We start from the raw sequence: 25700 nt of genomic DNA on the forward strand, positions 1-25700 counted from the left end.
CAGAGTCTTCTAAAGGGAAATATCCTTTTTACGGTCACTAAGGAACCGAGTTCTTAGGCATCTTGAAACAAATGCATCTGCATCTTTTTTTTATTTACTAAAGCACCAGCAAACATCAGAGCCCTGCTACCTCTCCGATATTCAAAATATTCAGAATAAAAATTCTTTTTTATCAGTTCAGCTTGCTTTTAGTAATTGAGATTCTATTAAGGACTCTAATTAATAAGTCCTCTTTATGTGTTTTAATTAAGAAACTCAGATGTATGGAGTTGTTCTTAATCAATATATCGAACATAGACATGGGGGTTCATGAAGCATTTCTGAATTTTCCACTAGCATAGGGATCCCTGGCAGTCTCAGCAAATATTTCTTATAAGAAGCACTGATCTGCTGATGATAGCAGATCGTGCATCCATAGGGTTGAAAAGTGGCTGCAGCTAAAACTACTTTCCCTAAATTACAGGTATGTTTCTACTTTCTCTTATGTACGAGGTATTGCATGAAGAAAAAAATTAATTGGTACCTCTGAAAATAACCCAAACTGTTTTTGCTATTAACAGTGTATATACCTTATTTTTTTTCTTTCTGATGGTTAAAACAGGGAAGCCATAACCTTTTCCAGCAGAATTTAATGTATTGTTACACATCTCATTTCCCTTTTTGTTGATTTATGAAAATTAGTTTGCTGGAATTGATTTGATACTTGTGACATGACAAAAATACGATGATAATTTTATATGCCTGAGATCCTGGGCTAGTTTCACACAAAGACTGAATTGGAGATTTTTAAATTTAGCACAACATCCTTAACATTGCCTTTTTCTTAGTAAGATAGTAAAGTGTTTTGTGTAAGTAGTATTTCCACTGTTGTACTAGAGTTACCTTCTCAGGCATGCATATGCTATTCATGTCAATAACAGTCAGAATTAACCCTTACTAGTTTGTGATTCTGTCGCTTTCGTAGCTAGGTACTCCATTGTATCAGTACACTTATAAAAATGTAGTTGAGAGAAAGCCCACTGAGAGAGTGTTAGGAGGCTTCCAAGATGTGCAGCTTCTCATGCATTTGCTCCTGTTTTGTGATTCATCCTTTAAATTTGTGAGTAAAATGTGGTTTATGGCTGCTTGCATTCAAAGGGACCTTCCTTTATATGCCCTATAAAACTAAGGTGGAGATGAGATCCGTATAAATCAGCTCAGATCCACTTAAGGGAACTTGAACACTTCAAATCTATCCTGCTGGCCAGGAGCTGATTTTAGAGGTAACTAAACTTGTGGAAACTAAATAAATTTCATAGAATGAATAGAATCCTACAATATTAAGGGTTGGAAGGGACCTTAAAGATCATCTGGTTCCAGCCGCCCTGCCATGAGCAGGGATATCTTCCACTAGACCAGGTTGCTCAGAGCTCCGTCCATCCTGGCCTTGAACAGTTCCACGGAGGAGACATCCACAGCTTCTCTGGGCAACCTGTTCCAGTGTTTCACTACCCTCGTGGTGAAGAATTTCTTCCTAATACCTAATCTAAATCTGCCCTCTTTTAGTTTAGAGCCATTCCCCCTTGTCCTATCACTACACACCCTTGTGAAAAGTCCCTCTCATTCCTTCCTGCAGACCCCCTTCAGGTACTGGCAGGCTGCTATGAGGTCACCCCAGAGCCTTCTCTTCTCCAGGTTGAACAGCCCCAACTCTCTGAGCCTGTCCTTGTAGGAGAGGTACTCCAGCCCTTGGATCATCTTCATGGCCCTCCTCTGGACCCGCTCCAACACATCCGTGTCCTTCTTATGTTGGGGGCTCCAGAGCTGGACACAGGACTCCAGGTGGGGTCTCACAAGAGCGAAGTAAAGGGGCAGAATCACCTCCCTCGACCTGATGGCCACAATTCTCTTGATGCAGCCCAGGATACGGTTTACTTTTTGGGCTGCAAGCATACATTGCTGGGTCAAGGTGAGCTTCTCATCCACCAGTACCCCCAAGTCCTTCTCCTCAGTGCTGCTCTCAAGCCACTCTCCACCCAGACTGTACTTGTGTTTGGGATTGTCCCGACTCACATGTAGGACCTTGCACTTGGGCTTGTTGAACTTCATGCGGTTCACGCAGGCCCACCTCTCCAGCCTGTCAAGGTCCCTCTGAATGGCATCCCTTCCCTCCAGCATGTCAACAATACCACACAGTTTGGTGTCGTCGGCAAACTTGCTGAGGGTGCACTCAGTCCCACTGTCCCTGTTGCCGACAAAGATATTAAACAGCATCGGCCCCAGTACCGACCCCTGAGGCACACCACTCGTCACTGGTCTCCACCTGGACATCGAGCCATTGACTGCAACTCTTTGAGTGCGTCCATCAAGCCAGTTCCTTATCCCACGAGTAGTCCATCTGTCAAATCCATGTCCTTCCAATTTAGAGACAAGGACATCATGTGGGACAGTGTCGAATGCCTTGCACAACTCCAGGTAGACGATGTCAGTTGCCCGTCCTTTGTCCACCAACACTGTAACCCCATCATAGAAGGATACCAAGTTGGTCAGGCACGATTTGCCCTTGGTGAATCCATGTTGGCTGTCCCAAATCACCTCCTTGTTATCCATGTGCCTTAGCATGGTTTCGAGGAGGATCTGCTCCATCATCTTGCCGGGCACAGAGGTGAGGCTGACTGGCCTATAGTTCCCCGGGTCTTCCTTTTTTCCCCTTTTTAAAAATGGGGGTGATGTTGCCCCTTCTGCAGTCGGTGGGGACCTCCCCAGACCAAATTTATGGAACTGTACTTAGAGAAATCAGACTTACGCAAATGAATGATTATCCTATCATGTTCAGAGATGCAGCAGCAAGAGCTTCTTCCCCCCACCCTAGCCTCCCCCTCAAATCTGGTATCCAACTTCGGACTTTACAGTCTGGATGGGTGGACAACTGAACAGTAAAATATTGGTTGCATAGTTTGGCTCTGAGGGTAGTGACTGATTGGTTGTTCATATGCTCCCTAGACATTAACAAAAGGAGAGGGTTCTCTGAAAGAAATAAACCTTTCCAGATGTCATTCAGCTGAAGACAGAGCTTTGCTTCAAATGTGCTTTCTGTTCCAGCTGCTGTGGCTGGTATTGGGCAGTTTCTTGGAACCCACTCCAGTAAATGAGTTGTGCTCTTTCCATATTTATCAATGAGCTGGAGGAGGATGGAGTGTACTCTCATCAAATTGGCAGTTGAAGTCAAACTGGGGGAGATTAATTAATGTATGCTGGAGGGCAGAGCTACAATTCAGACAGACCTAGACAGGCTGGACGGATGAGCCAGTAGGAACCTTACGAAGCTCTGCAAAGACAAACTCAGGGTCCTACATCAGTGAAGGAATAACCCCTTGCAGTAGGTACAGGCTGGGTGTTGACTGGTTGGAAAGCTGCCTTGCTGGAAAAGGCCTGGAGGCCTTGGTAGACAGGGGGTTGAACCAGCAGTGTGCCCTTGCAACGAAGAGGGCTAACAGTGTCATGGACTGTACTAATAGAAGTTTAGCCAGTAGATCAAGGAAAGTGCTCATTCCCTTTTACTTAGTGCTCATAAGACTGCATCTAGAAAACTGCATCCGGTTTTGGGACCTCCAGTAAAAGAAGGGTGTTGATAAATTGGAGTGAGTCCAATGGAGGGCCACAGAGATGATCCAGGGGCTGAAACACTTGCTCTGTGAGGAAAGGCTGAAGGAGCTGGCCTAATGTAGCCTGGAGAAGAGATGGCTTTAGGGGAAACCTAATACAGCCTTTCGATACCGATGAAAAGATTAGCACGAAAATGGATCCAGGCCCGTAGAAGGAGGATGAGAGGCAATGGACGTAATTAAAAACAAGTGAAGTTCTAAGTGGGTATAAAGAACAACTTTTAACTCACTATAGAGTCAAGTATTAGAACAATCTGCCCGGAGAGGTTTTGCATCTCCATCCTTAGAGGTTTTCCAAGACCAGATTGTCTTGAAAGACCGGCAACCTGGTCTCATTTCACCACTCATACTGCTTTGAACAGGTTGGACTAGATGACCTCCAATAGTCGTTTCCAACCTGAATTACTCTGTGATTCTAAGATGTTGCTTTTCTAAGTTAGGTATTTTCTAATTAAACCTGTTACAAAATGTCTCCTGTTGGATGTCTGACTTGCCTGAAAGAAGTGTAATTTCATGGATATGTATAAAATCATAAACTTATAGACCTGAAATAATAACGTGGTGGTGAATGGAGTTAAATCCAGCTGGCGGCTGGTCACAAGTGGTGTCCCCCAGGGCTCAGTTTTGGGTCTGGTCTTATTTAACATCTTTATCAATGGTCTGGATGAGGGGACTGAGTGCTCCCTCATTAAGTTTGCAGATGACACCAGGTTGGGCGGGAGTGTTGATCTTCTCAAGGGTAGGAAGGCTCTGCAGAGGAATCTGGACAGACTGGATCGATGGGCTGAGGCCAACTATACAAGTTTCAACAAGGCCAAATGCCAGGTCCTGTCCTTGGGTCACAACAACCCCATTCAATGCTACAGGCTTGGGGAGGAGTGGCTGGAAAGCTGCCTGGTGGAAAAGGAGCTTGCGGTGTTGGTTGACAGTGGGCTGAACGTGAGCCAGCAGTGTGCCCAGGTGGCCAAGAAGGCCAACAGCATCCTGGCTTGTATCAGGAATAGTGTGGCCATCAGGAGCAGGGAGGTGATCGTGCCCCTGTACTCGTCACTGGTGAGGCCGCACTTCGAGTATTGTGTTCAGTTTTGGGCCCCTCACTACAAGAAAGACATTCAGGTGCTGGAGCATGTCCAGAGAAGGGCAACGAGGGTGGTGAGGGTTCTAGAGAACCTTATGTCTTATGAGGAGTGGCTGAGGAAGCTGGGATTGTTTAGTCTGGAGCAGAGGAGGCTGAGGGGGGACCTTATTGCTCTCTGCAACTACCTGAAAGGAGGTTGTAGTGAGGTAGGTGTTGGTCTCTTCTCCCAACTAACTAGTGACGGGACGAGAAGGAATGGCCTCAAGTTGTGTCAGGGGAGGTTTAGATTAGATATTAGGGAAAATTTCTTTACTGAAAGAGTGGTCAGACATTGGAATAGGCTGCCCGGGGAGGTGGTTGAGTCACCATCCCTGGAGGCGTTCAGAAAACGTGTAGCTGTGGCACTTCGGGATATGGTTTAGTAGGCATGGTGTTGATGGGTTGATGGTTGGACTTGATGATCTTACAGGTCTTTTCCAACCTATGATTCTACGAGAATCAACAAGTGATTCTTTCAACGCTTGTAATTTGTAAGCAGGTGCAGAGATGGGGCGCAGCAGTAGAAACTAAAGGGAATTCATGTGAAAGGAGGAAATGGCAGCAAAGGGGAAGGGAAATGGAAGTGGTGAAGAGGCAGAAGGCAAGGCAAATATAAAAAGGCAAAGATGCTGAGTATAGTGAGGAAAACTTGCCTGCTCAAGGAAGATAGAAATTACCATGCCTTGCAGCTCTCCTCTTTTGCTGGCCCAAAGAAAGTGCCATGGGAGGTCTTTCTCTCAAACTTTCAACACACAAATCTTAGCATGAAACAAAACAGTTATTTCATTAAAAACAGACTGCTTTAAGAATCTGTGGGCGTGTTTTTTGACAGCCTTGAAATTTAACTAAATCTGTGGAAATTAAAATCATAACAACCCTGTCCCCCTCAAAAAAACCCCAAACAAATAAAAACCCAACCAACCAACCAATCCCACACCCACAAACCAAAATCCCTAGAGTTTTTGATGCTTAGTTATGTCCTTAGCTTTTCTGAAAACTGATTGTTCTGTAATAGCTCTCATCAAATCTAAAAATATTTTTCTCGTATTACCTGATGACTTCCCTCCCCCTCAACCAACCTGTTCTTTATTAAGTTGTTCTTACTGCAGAACAGCGCTTCAAATTCCTTCTTCCCTAATAAAGGCATCAAGCTGCGGAGAGGCACATTCACAACTGATGTTTCTTAGAACACATTTTATTCACTAAGCTGTTGTTAATGTGATCAAGTTGTTATTAATACCAGACAACTCTTTGCGCAATACAATCACTTCACTCGTATAGTTAGTTCACTCATATAGTTAGTTCACTCATGCAGTCACAAATTTTCTCATAGTTGCCCGAGAATAAACGTCAGACTTGCAGTCTGTTGTTGATGCTAGTATGTGCCAGTGACTTCATACAGATTGAGCAGACTCTTGGTGATCTATTTATCAGTTCATGTAGGTCTAATAAGCTTACTAGTCTGTAGAGTTTCTCAACCCATGAAAAACTTGCACACACTACCTTGTCACCAAATATGTTTCCTTTCTTTGGCCTGGTGTTTTCAGGTAACTGTTTCTCCATACAAGCCTAGATGCTTAAGGAAGCCATTCATACCAACTCACACAGAAAGGGCCTTGTAAAAATTAGTGCTCATAGCTTAGTGTTTTCAACCAATTTGGAAGACAAGGATTAATGGGTTCTTTCTACAACTGATTAAAAATGGTTTAGGAAACAATGCATTAATCTAAATGTGTAAGTGTAAGGCAGCGGCTTTCAGCCTGTGGTCCATGCATTCTCCTGGGTCACATATCTAACACGTCAGCATAAGTGGGCGTGAGGAAAAGCAATCTCTAACACTGCCTTCTTTAACCATTGGATATTCTAATGGGATTTGCAATTCCTTTGGAAAATTCTTGCAGGTCCATGACATGGTAGAGATTAATTTGCTTTCTGAAATAGCTTTATAATTGTCAAGCTTTAGCTATTCAACTTCTGCCTGCAGCTTTGCCAGATACAGCTTCACTGTTGCTTCTGAATTTGTGGGAAAAGCTCTTCCACCTGCATAGAATAAAATCTTTATACTTCCAAACTCTGCACTTTATGGATTATTTCATAGAATCACCTGTACGTTAAAACTAGTGTGCATAAATCTTTGCTAGGTGAGTTTGTGGGACCTTAGCCTTGAAAAAGTGGACATACAAAATCCATGGAAAAACTAAGCCTACAATGGAAAAGCCATGACTGCTAATTGAGATGGATCTAATGCCACATTTACTGATAAATTAGAAAAACTGTACTGGGGACACAGATGGAAAAGCCAGTTTCACATGTCAGAGCATCTTTGATCATAGTGACTGAATCTTAGTGGGTTATCTGTGTTTATGAGGACTTGCTTTAAACTTGAGAATATAACAACGTTAGAAATGAGCAGACATTAATGTTTGTTAAATGCTAGCTCAAAGCTAAATTTATAGGTGTGTTTTGTACTTGCTACTGTGGAGTGCCACAACATATCTGGAAATACGAGGTGCAGCTCTAATTACAACATTTTCTACCCAGACAACAGCGGCCATGTGATTGATCTGGTAAATGATCAGCTGCCAGATGTCAAAATATCAGATGAAGACAAAAAGAAGAACCTTGAATTACTAGAAGAAGCAAAGAAAGTGAGCGAGAGGTTTCTAATGCGGAGAGGCAGAAAGTCCAGAAGCAGCCTTCCGGAGTCACCCACAGGTAGGTGCAGATTCTAAAAACAAAATTTATTCAAAGATCTCCAAAGGCATAAACAAGCATCTGTTGTAATGCATACATTGCTACTGTATACGTACGCTTTTTTAATTTGAAGGTCAGAATTACTCTGCCCTTCCTCACAATTCCATACAAAGCAGAAATGACCAATCTCTATATTCAGATGTAACAGTGGAAAATGGTGTAAAGTTTTTAAGTGTCTGAATGACACACTGCAAACACTGTAACAGGAAAGCGTGAAGTATTTCTACTGAAATCTAAAAAGTGGTCACAAATTTCTGTTTGTGAAGATTTTCTTCCTAAAGTTCTTGTTGTATATAATGGTAAGATTCATACTGCTGAAAAAGCATTCCCGCCAGAAATAATTACACAGAGTTTTATTCTGAACATAGTCATAAACTAAGCTAAATGGACCAGATTCTCCTTTTAAAAGAGCAGAATAACATGTTTGTTCTAGAATATAAACTGAAATTATTTTCCCCCTCATATGAAGTATTTGAAACCTAAGAGAAAATGCCATTTTATCGTGAAGAAGGACTTTCATTTAGCTTTGAAATGCCGTTTCAAAACAAAGTTCTATCTTAATATTGGCTTGGCACTTTCTGGAGGAAAAAGAACAACTATACTTTTTAAAATTAGATTTTCTTTTTTTTTTTCCTCTAAATTCCTTGTGAATCCCTCTCTTGTGTCTACTTCTCTGCAGTGCTTACAGTTTCAGAAAACTGAGGAGAATAAGGGTTCTGTGTATCAACAGAATTGTATTAGTTTGTGGCAGGTATACAAGATACAAGCTACTCTGAGTTCCTAACTGCAAAGTACAACCTGGCATTTAAAATAACTTGTCAGGTTCTGGCAAACACATGACTGATGACTATGAGATTCATATTTTAATCTTATCTGAATTTTAAAAATTCAGAAGCTACAAGCCTAGAAAGTAAAATTGCCTTTTTTTTTTTTATTTTTTTGTCTGTGTTTTAATGAAGCAGTTTCCCCTACACTTAGTCCTAAAGTTTCACCAGTAGCATCTTGGAGCAACTCTCTCACTCTTCCAGTTCCATCAGGTACAATGATCTGTGCAGGCTCAAACTTCAACTTATTAAAGCTCACCAAAAATGTGGGGTTTAGTACTTCTTGAGGAGAAGTCAAAATCTGTAGATTCAAGCATCTCCTCCTGAATATGATAAAGCTTATGAATGCCCACAATATATATTTTTACATATATAATTTTTTGTGTTGTATTTTTATTCCAGTGGTGCTGCTAGGTTATTTGTTCTATTATTTTTATTATTGTCAGTAATGGATTTTTGAGAAGCTTTAATGATCTTTAACTTACTATATTGTAGATCTTCTTTTTTCCCTCGTAAATAGTATTTTCCATGCTTAAGTTTTGTCCGTAATAGATTACATGGAACTGTGCATGTATGTGTTTGCTAATGCTGCAGTAGTAAAAATTTTGAGCAAAACATCAGGATATGCCCTAATTATGCACGTGTCTTTCTAGGGTCTGATGCATGCACAGCCACTGGTGTCGAGTCAGTATCTCCAGGGCAGGTAAGAAAGAGCTTAATAGTCTGCACAGTTACCTGGTTATTACGGTGGTATATTACACTATGCTGTCCTGTTAGTCCCTGAGGAAAATGGGATGTTTTGAATAGCATTTTATATAACAAGATTGGATTATTGATATGTTTTTTCTGCAGAGTGAGGGACTAATAAGTGTTCACTCTGAAGACAAAAGTCCGTGAGGTAACAAGTGCTGAAAGATCATAGAGATCTGTTAAGTGTAGAAAATGGAAAAAGATCCAATATAATCCTCATCTATGGAAATAACTAATCCCTAAAATTACTTCATAAATAAATGTGACAAGCAGTGTAAAAAGTAAGAGATTTGAAGTTTCTCCTTTAGTATCTATACCTGACATTTGCAGCATAGATGTGAAAGATAATTTTGTAAGGCAATTTTTTTCTTCCTTTCTTGCTAGAATAACAGAACTGTGAAAGAGGATGACAGGCAAACTGCAGAGGTAAGTGTTTCACATTATGTTGAACAAAATATGCCTGTTGGCCTTAGCACATGTATGACTTATTTATGTGACTAAAAAGGCTAAAAGACTGTTTACTGAGTGAAAAGAAAAATGATACTGCAAATGTAGCAGAGGACAATGGGCTTACAGCTAGCTTTTGCATCCTGCCATGCACACTGCTCTAGCTCAATTAAAATCAGTAATTTTACAAGTGAAAATATCTGCTACAGTCACACTGGCGTAAGCTGGATATCCACTTCCAGATCCCTTTGTTCACTGGAAGAGGTTGCTGTCCATCGTGTTCTGCACCACTGATGGGATGTTACTGCACCACACAACTATTTGTGGGGAAGTTTATATAAATGCCTCCTAATTTGTTTTAGGTAATATCAGATGGCCCTTTGAAGAGATTTTTCCATGAGTGGATTAGGCAATACTTATAAAAATCAGTATGATAGTATTTGGAGCAGTAACTATAAAGGCGAGGAGTAACAACAGATCTAAGGCAGAGCCCACAGTTAGATTGTGCGTTGGTTGCCTTAAATTGCTGACACAGGTGCTCTTAGACAAAATATAGATTCTGTACCGAAGTAACCAATGTATAGGCAAACATTCTTTTGCCCATTCTTCTGCAAAGATTGCAGCCAAATGATAATCTACGGTACTGCACACAAAAGTAAGAAGAGAAACTACAATATGTGCTTTAGCTTAGTGTAAAAGCCCATTTTTTTTTCCCTTGGGAGGTGAGAGACTAATAGAAAACAATCAAAGGAAAGTAATAGTGCTACAAAATACAGGGTTAAAGGCATGCACTTAGACAAACCTTACATTAAGATGATGAGAAACTTGGCTGTATGTGGATTGGTATAATGGACTCTGGAATGGGAGAAGGTTATCTCAAAAGTTCAGAGATGAGATCCCAATTCAGTGATCTTTCAAGTGTCTTTAAAAAATTATTTCTCTCATCAAAAGCACATGTTTAAAAGCAGATGTCACTGAAAAGGAAATGGCTTTTTACAGTGAAAATCTGTCCTTGGGCAGAGGAAAAGAGAAATCTGCACTTGTTTCTCTATTTTATGTGTGTCCCTCTACTTTCAGAATACTGCAAAAGGATTAATTGATCGAAGGCAGAATGATCAGAGAAAGATTTCTCAGGGAAGGCTGGTTCCTCGTTCTGCTGGTTTTGAAAACTCCAAAGAGAAGCTCTCAGAACAAAAAGAAAACTTTGATCCATGTAAACATACGGATACTTTACCTAAATGCTCCCCTTCAGGTGGCGATGGTGGCAGAATGTCTCTTAACACTTGCATGAATGCTTGTGAAATTGAACTTGGAAAATTATTCCTCAAGAAAGCAAAAGAAAGTGATGTTCGTTTAAGAAGCCATCTACCAGGACCAGGAATAGGAAATATAGACTCAAAGCTAAAAAATCCTGTTCCAGAAATGAAGGACCATAAAGTTTCATGTAAACCAGAATTTAAATTGTGTGGACTGCGTCCTCCTCTACTACGGGCTGTATCATGGGATAGCTTGGAGCCTGGACAGAAAGATAAAACACCTTTAAAATTAGCATCTGAGGAAGATGAAAGCTTTGTTGGTGGTAATAAATCCAGCAATAAATTAAAAGCATTCAAAGACCTTCAAATCCAAGTTCAACCAGTTCGAATGCAGAAATTGACAAAGCTCAGAGAGGTAAGTTGTAGTCATCAGTTGTATCCTGTTTTAACATTATTTTCATATCTTACTAAATTTTCAACTTAGCATTGTCTTTATCATTGCAAGAAACATGAAATAATATCATCAGAAAGTTTCAGCAAAATCAATCCAGAATTGTATTGTGTTTTTCCTTTGCAATTTAGTAAATTGTAACCTGTAACTAAATTCCATGGAATTACTCTATTTCTTAGTTCTCTTCAAATACACATCAGCTGCACTGTGGTGTCTTCAGTATGCACATACGCATGTGCGTATGGTCTTGCACATGCAGGTTTTGGCCCCCAGAAAAAAAAAGGTAGTACTGGTGTCAAGAAAATACTAATTGCTTTCATTGTGACAGAAGGGTAGTCTAAAACACAATATATCTCATTTTTGCATCGTTTACATGAGCTATAAACAGGAAGCAGTTGATTAACAATCATATCATTTGTAAAATGTACTTGGGACAAAAATTATCTGTTTTCATTTCTAAAGAGAGTTTTAGATCTGAAGAATGTTACCTTCCTCAGGATGTAACAGCGTTCTCTTTAAAAAGGTCACTTATGCTCTTTTATTTCCTTTGCTTCCCTGTGCTATGCTTTTTCTGCTCCTTCAGAATTGTCCTCAGATCTACAGGCTCTCACAAAATATTGACTAATTGATTTCTGTATGAGTGGGTTGAGACCTGCATATAAACAGATCTTAAACTGAACTTTGGAGATGGTTACTATACTCTCTGTTTGAGGGCTTACAAGCCTCTGCATCTTGTTTACTATTTGTAAATTTTCTTTAGATTTAAAAATCACTTTTACTTTGTTCAGCTGAGCGGTGTTGAGTCCTGTGTTGGGTGGTATTCTCCCTTCTAAGGGCAGTAGTCCTGTCATTCAAGAATGCTAGCCTTTGCAATAACATTACATTTGCAAGATCTAAGGGGACAGGAAATTGTTTTGATATGATTTTTTTGCTCATTGAACATTCTTAGAAAATGTCTCAAAGTGTTCAGAGTTTTAAAAATGGCTGTCTGTGAGAGGAAGGGCAGGTGGAGGATGGCTAGACTTACAGTTTCTAATTCTAACGGTGCAAATGTATCAGCTTTGTGGAGGATCAACTTGAACTATGAAATCGATAAACTAATCCATTCTTAAATAATTGTTTAAATGAGTCAAAGTCAAAGTCAAAGTGGTAAAGTCTCATATATCTGATTTTCTGAATTTTCTCTCCTTTCTGGATTAGTGACTTATTACTATGGCTGTATCTAAAATTGCTTTTTTTTGTTACCATTTACAAAACCTCCCATTTACCAAAACTCATTTTTTCTGCTTGAGTAGGGGGTACATGTTGTAGATCTCTCTTTGCCTGACCAGGAATTTTTCTAAATAATAGATGTGTGAAATTTGAGTTAAGAATGTGGGTGTGAATGTACATGTATCCATGCTATGTAGCATCTGACTATAATATAGATATCTCCATTATGTTTATTAACTAAAGTGAATGTTATATTTAGTGTTCACATGGCAGGAATATTGAGATTTCTATTGAAGTTACTTAGAAATGTTACTGTTTTTCTTAACAGGAGCATATTTTGATGAGAAATCAAAACTTAGTCGGACTTAAACTTCCTGAACTTAGTGAAGCAGCTGAACAGGAAAAAGGTGCGGTATCATAAAAGCTGGAAGGAGTGTGTGTTTATAATTGACTAATATGGAGTTAAAAAAAAAAAAAAAGTCTTTCTTAATAGAAATAGTAGTAGTAATGAAGCAATCATGGAGGAGAGTAGTAAATAATGAATAAGAGAGACTAATAATCAAGGTACCTGAATTTCTTGATGATCTGAGCAAAGAAGATACTGTAGATATTATTACAACTAAATGAAAAGATACATACCTGGAACAGAGTCTGATTTGTATTCAATAGATGGAGGACTGTCTCGAGTTTCAGTGACTTTCTGAAAAAAGTTTTAGCAGTGATGGATTGAATGGATGTGACCTCTGCACAATATTGTGGCCATAAGGGTGAATTTGATCCTTGAAAGTATAAATAAGAGATGGAATCCTTTATTTTTTTTGTATTAGTGTATGTGTGGCAAATATTAGGGAATGGCATATTCACTTCTGGTCCACAGCTCTACGTCAATGTGGATAAGTAAGAGTAAAGTCAGAGAAGAGACATAAATGTGATTGAAGGATTGGAAAAATATGCCTTACAATAAGTTGGGGGGGTTTACCTCAATTTTTATGATTTTTAATAAGGAAAAGGCTTAAAACTCTACATAAATGAGAAAACAGAAATCTAGCACCAAATGTGTTTTCCAATCTAACACAAGCAAATGAGGTTTGGTGTCTGTAGGCTGCATCTAAAAAGATTCAGAATAGAAAAAAGAGCAAAGATATAATCCTGAGGACAATTTAACAGCTGGAAGAACTAAATAGCAGTAGTGTTGAACGATCAGTTGAAAATATTTAAACCCAAACTATACATTTTTTTGGAATTAATTAAGTCAGAACTTGTTCAGAGTGTTTTTAAGGCCACATTAACTGTAATAGGGATGGTTAATATGAAAAGACCTGAAACTGATAGTCCAAGATTTGATCCAAAGACAATTTCCATTTTTCCTAACACTTTTCATTTTACTAATTCATAGATTTGCTTTGGGACTGTTTCATAATGCTTTAAAGTTTCTGTTACACAGGGAGATGGGTACTACATACTACATTTCATATTATCTCTGGAAACAGACTGATCTTCAGTCTGAATGAAGCAAGATTAAAAGAGACTTCTCGTCCACTTTCTGACTTTAGTGATTTTATCATTGGATTCTTAGATATGGTAATATTATTCCTGTCACTCTGCTAATATGTCATTTCCCAGAAATTATTTAGCAGGCTTTGTTTGAAAGTGTAAAATAGTTACCATTTTACCAGCCTGTTACATAATTTTGGCAGATTTGAAACTTTTGAGCAAAACATTATGAAAAGCTAAGCATTATTTTATTCAGCTTTTCAACCAAGATCTCATGAGCATCAAGAGCTTTTTAAAGTCTACTAACTTACCTAAATGATAATCAGAACATTAAGGGTCAACTCCTTGACCTTTGAGTCAACTCAGTGGGGTAAACAAGTGAGGGGTCAAATCCTTAGTTCATTTGTTAAGGAGACTTACTTCCTTACATTGTCATAAAAGCTACCTTGTGCTTTTTAACTAGAGTAGTAATTTTGCTTAAACAATAGGAAATAGACAGCTACTTCATTATGACTGTTATGAATCAAATATACTGGCTCCATCATGTTTTGCTATCAATGCCAAGTTATTGTGATCATCTTAGTAAACACAACTTAGCATATACAGAAGATTAGATAAGTGGGATATATTAGATCTGGAGACATTGTGATGTCAGACTGGCTTTTTATGAGGACACACATGGCTGCTCTTAAGTAAATAGTGGAATTTTTAAATATAAAGGAAATGCACAGATCTAAAATGTAGCTAGAAAGAGTCTCACCTTCTCTTCTGTCTTTCATGTTAATGCTCTCCACATCTACAAAATTTGAGCTTTTTCACACTATTTGTTTTGCACATCTAAGAATCTTTCTGTTATCCAAATGAACAGGTGAGGTGAGCTGTACAAAGATACATTCCCAAGTCTGAGATTCAGACTGAGGAACCTGACTTTCCTATGGAGAGGCCTTCATTAAATTCTGGCAAGATAGAATGAGATAAGGAAATTATTATATATGAAATAAAATTTAAAAAAAAAATTAAGTAACATGAATTTTAAAAACTATGTTTAAGCCATATGTTGGTCCTTATGAAAGTGACAGAAGTAGAGAATGCAATTATAACCTTTATGTCCTGTTTCAATGAACATACAGTGCAAACAAGTACATCTTGTAGATTCATCACCATAAATGGTGCACAAAATCTGTAGTACAGTATATTGTACTAGACTTCATCTTGTCAGGTGTCATTTAAAGATTTAGAAAATAACAGTAGTCTATTAAAAAAATCTAAGCTAAAATATTCCAGAAATGATGTAACTGTACTGGTAAAGACCAAATGAAAAACGTTAGGTTAGATGTTCTAGTAATGAATTTACGTTCAGTTTGAATTCTAGGAAAAATACAAAAACAATGATTATTTTTCAGTGCGTGTTAGACTGTCAGACCGCATATTACTTCAGTCTTTCTACATAAAGGATGACAATTGTACTGGTTACTTTTGTGGCCACTACTTGAATGGAAGACATGGGATCTTTACTTTAGCAGTAGAGATGAGTGATGTATCACTGTGACCATAAAGGAAGTAACATTCTGCACGAAGGGATGAACCTTTTCTTGTTGTTCACTTTTGCACCTAGTAGAGCTGGGGTGAAATCCTCATTGACTTTAAAAAGGACACAGTTAGGCTAAAAGGTCCTATTTGGCTCTGAGATGCTGACTATTGATAGTTAAAGCACGACTTTCTAATAACATAAAAGTTTTTTATCTGAAAATGTCTTTAGGCCCTTCACCTCTCCCCTCCCCCACTGAAGAGAAAGAGACAAAGAATAGCTCTGATGTCATGCCCAGCATTCCTGATGTATTGCTGCGAAAACTACGAGTGCACAAATCGCTTCCAGGAAGGTAAAAGCTCATTAGAAGTAGAAAGACATCATCCGGGAGAAGGCACACTAATGGTTTCCAGTGAACTCGCTTTGTGGAGTTCCATTCATAGGGGATCCATATAAGTAGGCAAACTGCTGCATCTTAAAATGTGCAACACAGATTGTCTGAAAAATTTTGGGGAGTCCATCAACTTCCAGTAACTGGCCAACTTTTAAAATTAGTTTGTAAGTTCTACATAAAAAGTCTGAAACCTAACGTGCATGCTGCAAGTACATTTTTATACAGATTTTTCTATCAGTCTGTCCATGCCTGGTTTTCAGGTGTGATGCAGATATAAATTCATGTTGAAAATGTTAGTATTTCTTTCCCCTAGAAAAATAAGCAGGCCAGATAATGTTTTCCAATGGTAAAATTTGGGCACGTAAGTATTCTGCAGTTTTTCTGCAGGTGACAATTTTTCAGGGAAACTGAGTTTATTTTGCAAACGTAGTTGAAGGACTAAGTGGTGAATTCCCTGATGTTGGGCTGTGCAGGTAGGCACTTACCAACAGATTGCCTAACACCTGCCTTGCTCAGGAGTTTCTCCTTTCCTTCTTATGCAGCCTGAAACAGTATGTCTGCATGTTATAGATGTGTAGGGTAGCATCATACAAGAGATCATTTGAAACTAGAGCTATTGTTGCATAATACAGTGTAACTATAGCAAGGGAATCCTCTGGTCCATGCTCTTCTGAGGTGGAGTCATAATAGACTATACCTGCCAGTTGTTTGTCCAGAACTTTAGAAATACAAATTTTCGTTCTGATTTGAGTTTACTGCTATCCACACTTAACATTTTCTTGACAGAATTTAAGTGGAATTTTCCTTTTTGGAGGGAGATTTATGTTTAAAATGATACAGAAGTCCATAACTTCAGAAAATATTTTGCTCTGGCCAAAGAAGTGTAAGGAAGAAAGCTCAAATCAAGCATTTATCACCACATGCCTTGCATACCTTACACCACTGATAACTTTAGAGACTGAGCATCTTTGGTTTTGTATTGCATTAGAATAAAGCTAAGCTTCTTCCATATTCCTGCATAAGCCTTTTATTTGAGAGAAATAAAACCATAACAAAAAAATGCTTATTAGACATTAAAACAATTCCAAACATGTTTGGTCAAAACTGTTCCTAAATTCACCTGTGTGTTTTTATACTATAAATACCAGAGGCCTTCAATCATTTAAAGCAGTCAATAAGTGTCCTGTGCAGATGAAATAAATATTTAACATCTGTTGTGAAGAAACTGCTATATACAACATTTTATATAAAAGTTTATATAAATGAATGCACAAGGTAAAGAAGTTCTAAGAGACCACTGCTTGACTGTAATAAAATGCTGAAAAGAAAAGCAATTCCATGGCTAAGTACTAGATAGGTAAATGCTGAACTCGCTTTGAGGATCTGATAATATACAAATCTTCTGTTTTTCAGGTAATATTCTTTAGTCTGTTGGCTTAATCTATTGAATAAATACACACATAACTTTTCATTCTCACTCTAAATTTCCCAGAACCTTCCCAGCCAAAGGAAAGACATGAATTTTATCATTCTGTTTTGTGGTATATAACACACACAGATGCTTGAACTTCCTTCTAGAAGGACTGCTCCTTCTAGTATTCTTCCTCCTTAAGTAACAATAAGTAATATGAATACTAATACTTCAGGCAAAGAACGATTTTCCAACACAGGAGACACACTGGCCTCCCTGCTTCTAGTCTCTACTCTAAGTATCAATATTATTCTACCCAACAAGAAAAATCTGGTGCTCATTGATGCCAGATGCATTGGTTTCTATATTTGGGATTAATGGTGCAATGAATATTACAATAATATTTGAATTTTCTGAAAGTATCATGTCTGCACAGTGCATGATAGGTATGTCAACCACAAGTCCTATCACTGGCACCCACTAGAATTTGTCATTTCTTTCAGATGTTTCTCGTCTCTACTCACTTGTGTAAAACTGAGCTCTCTGATGTTTTGGAACAATTATAGGGAATAAGAACGTGTAAATTTAGACATATGGGATGACTGCCTTTAAATGAGACCTTGCAATATAGTGATGTCTGTCTTATTTCTTTTATATTGTTCTAGAAAACTGTTTTGGTAACTTTTTGTGGTTTATGTATAGTCAGTGATCCTTCTTGTGGTGGAAAACTCAAACATACATTTTGTCAGCGTCAGAATCATTGTTAGCTAGCTTCTAACAATGTTAGCAGCCAAAATGGGGTAGTTCAGTATACAGTGAGCTGGGTTTTGAATTCTGCCCATCTGTGATTATCTGCAGTCATCGTCTTGAGATTTTGACTGTTAACAGAAGGAAAACGGGTAAAGATAATGATCTGAAGTATAGTGTATTAAGTCACCCACAACTCTAAAAGGGTAACTTCTGCCTTGCTCTTGTACTCGCAATTTATCACAATGTAGTGCAGATAGCAGTATTTGCAGTTGTCAGAAACTTTGGTATGTTTTTGCCAATATTCAGGTGATACCATGCTGTCACTATTAAAAAAATCCATGGGGTTTAGCCTTAACAAGTACAACTGAATTAATTAAATACTGGTTTCACCAAAAGAAACCATAAAATATTTAAGGGAGATGTCTTTTGTTGTTCTTTTTGATTAAATATTATAATAGCTTTGCTTTTAGAGGCAAATGTGAATTTTTTGCTTTTATTTCTAGCTCCCCTCCACTCACTGAGAAAGAAGTTGAGGTAAGTATGTTCTTAAACTCATTATTTTAGACATATGCCTCAATTTTAAGTGGTTACTGTAAGTCTAATGGTAGTTATTAGAATCAGGTAATGGGATTTTTTTTTCCAAAAAATATTTCTCAGAAAAAAAACATATTGAGCTCAATCAAAATAACAGTTTTATGAAATATGGGCAATTGTCCCAGGGAATATAAATTGTAAAAAGACTTCGAGTAGGAATAAGCAAAACACTTGTTTGTGCATTCTTCTTAATAAAAGACACATTCATTTTGGAAATTTTTATAATTTACTTAAAATAGTAAAAAAAATTGAGATTAAATGAGGCCAGAAACTAAAGGAGTTGAACTGCATTTTTGTATTGGCCAATAGGAGCTTTGGGGAAGTTTTTTATGATATCTTGCAGTTAGTTTACATAATTTTTACTTTTTCAGTTCAAGACATTGCTGGATTCAGTGGTAGGTGTTTATCCCTTAGGTAAAACAATGCTAATGGTGAGCTCATCCCTGGACTTCCTCTACACAGACTATCTGTTTGAAAACCTTGGGGACCCCTGGAAGAAGTCCAGCTAGAAAACAGATCCATTGTGATTCTGATACTTTTGATAGGCTACTTTCTTCATTCTGTCTCTGTCCTACTCATCTCCGATAAAAACATTCAGGAAAAGAGGCAGCAACACATTCATTCATATTTTAGAGGAAGTAGAGAGAAGTGATTTTTGAAACGGTCTAATCTGAAAAATTTTCAATTTTCTGTTTCAGTACTTATTTAAGCACCAAAGTATGTTAAACATATCTTAGTTTTTACAGGAAATTATGTTACTGTGACATGTATTTTAAAATGCCTTTTTAAATCCAAACAGAATGTATTTGTACAACTTTCCTTGGCCTTTAGAAATGATAGTTATACCTTGGAATCTAGAATTAACCAAGCAGAGAGAGAGAGAAATCTTACTGAAGAGAACGCTGAGAAGGAACTGGAAAACTTTAAAGCAGCCATTACGGTAAGAAAACAACAATAATTTGTTTTCTGAACTGTAGTGTACATGAAAGTGCACACACATTTTAAATATGTGTGGCTATGCTTTCCTTATATATTGAAATTCAGTACCAAAACTTCATTTTTGGTGACACAAGCTCCTTCCTGTAAGCTGCCTACCACTATATATGACAGAGAGCATTTTCTGCCAGAGTGGCCACCATTGTTGGGAATGCATGGAGGATGTTGCCCTGCTTCTAACAGATTTCAGGAATAAATACTGTTCGATTCTTGGAATAAACCTGTGACAAAGCGAAGAGCATTCAGAGCTGCAATATGAGCACTGATCCATGCTCTCCTGGGCAAGACTAGCAATAAATTTGAGGTCTCCAGTTAGGTGAGATACTGAAATGTTCCAAGTCCTGAGATTTGCCGCTTGAAAGACCTCTTAACTGCAGACAATAGAAAGCAATATGGCAAAGGAAACAGCGAGGATTACTTAGGGAATACATGCAATCCCAGGATCAGGTTATGGGTCTGTAAAGGTTTTCATTACAGCTGTCCCTGACATTCTTTGATCAACAGTAGTTTTTAGTCCTTCTTGCCAGCTTTTTCTGGATTTTCTAAGTGAAATGACAAATACATCTCTGTGTCAACATATGTGCTGCATGTGTTTTTGTGCAAAAAAAAAAGAAGGGATGCTTAGATGCCATGCTGCTAAAGGAAATACCCATAAACCCAATTTGCATGTTACAAGGAGGTGCTGCCATAGTTTTCAGAAATAGGAGAACATACGATTCTCCCATTTAATTTATCAAGAACATCAGGTAAGAAAGGATACAATTAAAAAAAAATTGTGATATTTACATCTTGTCATCTGGAATGTCAAATCGGCATTTCCAGATTAATTGTTCCTGGAGAAAAAAATGTTTTGAGTGTTTTGCTGCTCTTCCCTCTGTTCTCTGTTTAAAGAGCGAGCAGAAACAACCTATTAAATCTCAGGGGTTTATTTATTATAATATTTTATATATATACACATTTTAGTGTACAAGGGCTCTTAAAACTGTGAACAATTAGTCTGTTAGATTTGACATGTATTTCTGCTAAGAATCCCTAGTTAGGCACCAAGGACCATGTTGCCAGCATGGGACGGATGTGATTAGCTTTTTCCTCCTTTGTGCAGTTCACACACTACAGTCTGGCTTTTACAATCTTTTTAATGTAATTTATAACATAGTGGAAACTGCCATTTTCATATGAAAGCTTTTGTTCTGTACAATGGAATAAGCTAACAATTAAATGAAATGACAACTTCTATGTGATCTGTATCTTATTAGACCTAGACTTGTTCCAGTCTCTGTGGGAGGTTATCTTCATTCCTGTAGGACAAGCATGTTATGTGGCTCAATGACAGTTTTACAAGTCTTTGTGATTTTTTTATCAATCTTGTGATAATTGATGTTTAATTCAAAAACCAACTTCAAGAGAAAGCTGATTTACGTGAATTTAAGATTTGTTTGAGAAAATAAGTTACAGTTGCCAAGAAAAACTTGAAAATCTGAAATTCTGTGCATGTTTTTCTCAGATTTCCTTATGCCTTCTTGGGTCTTGCAGTCAAATTTTGGCTGCAATTTTATATCACTAGCTTCAGTGATAAATAAGAATTTTTTGTTGCTGCATTTGTTGTCATTGTGCCAAATTCATCAGTATCTTGGCTGAGTTTCTACACCAAAGGTTTGCACTACAAATGCAATTTCTCAAATAACACTACCCAAAAAGTTACTGCACATCACTCCCTTCTTTTGAAGAGGGGGAGAAGAAGAGGAGGAGGAAACATTATTCTTTTCACACAGATCATTTCAATGCATTGACTTACTCTTGCAGTAATACAAGTGAGGGGCTGCAGAGAACTAGGGCACAATACAACTGGTCAGAGGGATAATTGTGTAAACAGCAACACAGTGATTACTTAAGACACCTCAGTGCCAAAACTGATGCATCCCGAAAATGCTCTTTATAGGAATCATCCAGTATCACAAAGTCTGCCTGTAAGCCTGAACTAAACTATACTGGGCTTTCTCATATCCAACTTTTCTGTAAACAGAAAACGCGTTCACTGAAGAAGTGTTCACTAAGGCTTTGGCTAAAAAGACAATTAAATTCCCTCTTTCTTTTGGTAATTTATCCCAAGGAAGTTATATGCTTCAGTGCTTTTCAGTATTAGTCTGAGCTATCAGAGTTATTAATCCAGTGTATAAATGTGTGTATTGATTGACAAAAAAACAGTTAAGAAATTGCAGTTGCTGTTTGATTTACAGGCCATATTTGTTTTGATTACTTCTTTACATTTGGAATTCTTGAGACTATCATGTCTTATTTTCCAAATAAGTGAATTATCATGGAACTGAAAGAACGTAAGTGGCCTTCTTAATACCTTATGCCCAGCGAATTAAAATGTTCTTTGTGTTTTGGCAATCATTTGTTAGTACTAGTTCAAATAAGCTTGGCATTTGTAAAGTTCATAGGTAGCTAGGCATGATTTATCACTTATTTCAAAAGGAAAAGTATTGCAAACATGCTTAGCCCTTTTTAAGTCCTCGAAAGGTGTGCCTGCACTATGCTCTGAAACAAAGCGGCAGAAATCTCTAGGTTATCTCTGGTGGTAGTGATGGCACTCCTCCGGGGCTAATTTGTCCATGTGTAGTTCTGCCTAGAGACGTCTGCCCCACTTCTGTGGCTCAGGCTACTTCGTCTAAACTAAAAGTGGCAAGACATGACAGTAGAGCTTATGTATTTTCACTTCAGTCTTCAGCTCACTTATGGCATCACTATGAACACAGAGAAGCTTACCAGAAGCTGTTGGAGGATATTGCTGTTCTGCGGCGTTTAGCTGCTAGACTATCTAGTCGTGCTGAGATGGTTGGAGCTGTTCGGCAGGTAAGAACATCCTGGTGTCTAACATGTATCCTGGCTGCACATGTTCACTCTTTTTCAACCATAGCTGGAGGTTATATTAGCCCTTTGAATTTTATTTGCCATTTTGACAGATTAAAGACATGTATTGTAGTGTCAGATAAGACACCATTTCAGTGCGGACATCAGATTCAAACAGAGGAAGATTACCCATGAAGCTATTCAACATCTGTACAATAAGAGCATATATATTATTCAGAACTATATCTGCATGACAAAAAAATTATTTAAAATCACTGCAGGATGAATAAGAAAGCTTTTCTGCGTCAAAAGGCTCATCTAGTTCAGTCACCTGCCTTTGGCAATAGCTTAGACAGACAACTATAAAGAGTATAAGAACCAAGCAAGTATAAATGAGAATATAGCAATACCCTCCCAGATTCAAGACTGTTCTGTCTACCCACTAAAGTAACTAGACTGATGCCAGTGACTAAGACCTTCGAGAGTTTGAAAACAAATGTATGTATACCACATAACTAATAACATAGTCACACAGGCAGACTGTATAAATATATGACAAAATAAATTATGATATTCTGTGGATATATATGAATGCATGTGCATTTGTGTTCTAATTAGCTTAGGAAGTTTCAGTCATGGATGTACCAGTATTTCTTTAAAAACTATTCCAGATTTAGCCCTCAAAGGGAGCGTAAACATAGAGGCAAATGATTTGTTTGAGAAGTATAGAGGTTACCTGAGTATTCCCTTCTTTTCTTCCTTAGGAGAAGCGTATGTCAAAGGCAACAGAAGTAATGATGCAGTATGTGGAAAATCTGAAAAGAACGTATGAAAAGGATCATGCTGAACTAATGGAGTTCAAGAAACTTGCCAGTCAGAATTCTAGCAGAAGCTATGGTGCATCTGGTAAAAAAAAAAAAAATTTAAGGGTTTGTCTTGCCTTTATACAAAGAGGTGTTGGTGCCATTAATGCTGAAAAGTGAAGTATCATGAAACCTGTTCATGAAGTTCTGATCTACCAAAGGAGATTTCAAAAAATTACAGATATAACAGCTAAAATACTTCATATAACCCATAATTAATGCTATAGTACAGTAATTTAAAATCACTATCATTCACAGAATTCTGATCAGATTCAACGACATTTTCATTGTCCTCTTGCACGTATGTGTAGCTTGCACAGTTCTGGCGCAACTACCTCTTAGATGACAGATGATGGCAAAATTTCATTAATAAAAAATTACTTTTTCTTTTTGCAACCTTTTCTTTCCTAGTTTGCTGGAAACTGAAATACTCATATTTTCTTTTGCAAAAACTTGTATATGGAGGCAAATAGTGGGCTTTTGTCTGATCTCTGTAAAGATTGTAATGGTTCAATTTTTTGCAATTATTTCAGATTTCTTCTGCAGGTGTAATTAAGACCAGAACTGTATGACAGATAAGTCACTACAGACTTTGTCTAAATATACTACATCTGAGTTTGAAATACAAGCAAGGGCTCTATAAATATTATTTATAGATACTCATATAATCTAAGACTGTTCTTTATCTACTGTTTTTATGCAGAAGATGGAGTACCTCGTTCATCTAGATCCATGTCTCTTACTGTTGGAAAGGTATTCTACAATATACAGAAAATCAAGTGAACATTTTATGTAGTGAAATTTCTTTGTCTACATACATTCAATTTTATAATCTGTGTTCAAAACATAGTGATGATAAATTCTCAATATTGTTCATGTAAACTAGTGCAAATGCTTTGTAATTTTGGATATGTGATTAAGCAAGACTGTGTGATGATGATAATGCTTGCTGTGAGGCTATAAATAATAAAGGGACCTATTTATTTAGGACTAATTGTATTTGAGGCCACATACCTGTACTCCAGAGAATTGCTTATGCCCTGTGCTTTATTGTAGTTCCTCAGTGAGGAAGCTGAACATGGGATCAAAACTTACTGCATGGTCAGGGATTCCATGATCATATCATTTTCATTATCTTAAGAATTATATCATGTTCAAAGTACCTTAGATGTAAACAGTTATTTTTAAGTGGGGCTTATTTTACAGTTAGCATCAGAATATCTTGTTTGGTTTGAGAAAGCATTCAGAGAGGTGTTCTCAGATTGTTTTGGCTTTACCAGTTAATAACTTTGACATGGCCAGTGTTCCATTTCTACAAAAATTCCAAGTTTTGGAGGTAGTTTAGTACAAAACTTCCTAAAACAACCAGTGATTTGAGAGAGCCAAGTCCGAATGTGGCCATTATGAAATTTGGTGATCAGAGGCATTATATTCAGTCTATTATTTCTTTTCATATTTTTATGTGCTTGGGTTGTAGTTATTTGGATTTAGTTTATTCCTGCCACCTCCAAGTGCTGAATAGAAAGAATTAGAGCACAGAGCATGCTGAGGACAAGACTGGATTTCAGAATGAGAACCATATAAGTTGAAGCAGAGGTCCCCAAAACAGATGAAATTTAACAAGGACAAGTACGAGTCCAGATAATTAAGAGGGGCAAAAAAAAACCCCAAAACATTTGCATAGACTGCCTAACATGGCTGCTGACTCTCAAGTATAGCTTTTTAGGAGCACATTAGATAAACCTCTGTCATTAATTGGATTTGTCTAGCACTAGGATCAGGGAGTAGGTGACTCCTTCTATATATGCAGCAAATCTGTTTAAAACCTTTCTCATAAAGTTATCTAGAGCAGAATCTTAGAGGTATTTGGATATGTGCTAAGATGAAGCTTTAGATACTATATGGCCTTGGAATTTTTTAATCAGTGGGAAGAGTAGATTTCACAAGGTGTATATCATAGGATGAAGTATTTGGCTATTTACCTAATGACAGCAATATGATCTATACTTGGGCTACAATATGTTATGTAAAGTTAGCATGTATTTATTGTGTAAAAAATTTCCATGGTCTTTGGGAAATGTAAGCAATGTCTCATGATGCTGGATGGACAGCTAACAACTCAAGGGTGGGGGAGAAGGTTCTGTTCTTTTGTGGAGGGAAAGGATGTTATTGTTTCTGTAAGTTATAATTTGTAGGTTTGGAAATAATTAATTTTTCTTAGTGGGTACAGTATATCATAATGGGTACATACCAAGAGAAGAGTTTGGTGTGTAACTTCATTATTTTCTGGTCATTGTGACACTGGCACTTTTCCCAGTATCATTATAAATCTGGTTTAACCAAAGATAATAGCCTCTAATAA

General features: G+C 37.7%; 1 protein-coding gene across 7 annotated transcripts in view; it reads left to right on the forward strand.

The window, feature by feature from the left end:
* Positions 1 to 25700, forward strand: part of IRAG1 (inositol 1,4,5-triphosphate receptor associated 1) — a 121333-nt gene that overhangs the window by 85489 nt on the left and 10144 nt on the right. For 5 of the 7 annotated variants that reach the window (XM_075426467.1, XM_075426471.1, XM_075426470.1 and 2 more), the window contains 11 exons: positions 7303 to 7476; positions 8993 to 9042; positions 9474 to 9515; positions 10614 to 11207; positions 12784 to 12862; positions 15709 to 15829; positions 18536 to 18566; positions 19426 to 19566; positions 22347 to 22478; positions 23240 to 23381; positions 24042 to 24091. In XM_075426467.1, coding sequence (XP_075282582.1) covers positions 7303 to 7476; positions 8993 to 9042; positions 9474 to 9515; positions 10614 to 11207; positions 12784 to 12862; positions 15709 to 15829; positions 18536 to 18566; positions 19426 to 19566; positions 22347 to 22478; positions 23240 to 23381; positions 24042 to 24091 — 1556 coding nt within the window. Of the gene's footprint in view, positions 1 to 7302; positions 7477 to 8474; positions 8553 to 8992; positions 9043 to 9473; positions 9516 to 10613; positions 11208 to 12783; positions 12863 to 15708; positions 15830 to 18535; positions 18567 to 19425; positions 19567 to 22346; positions 22479 to 23239; positions 23382 to 24041; positions 24092 to 25700 lie in introns of all 7 variants that reach the window. The other 2 variants (XM_075426473.1, XM_075426472.1) reach the window with 2 other exon arrangements.

Source organism: Opisthocomus hoazin, chromosome 7 (assembly GCF_030867145.1).
Source record: "Opisthocomus hoazin isolate bOpiHoa1 chromosome 7, bOpiHoa1.hap1, whole genome shotgun sequence".
Classification (NCBI taxonomy): Eukaryota; Metazoa; Chordata; class Aves; order Opisthocomiformes; family Opisthocomidae; genus Opisthocomus; species Opisthocomus hoazin.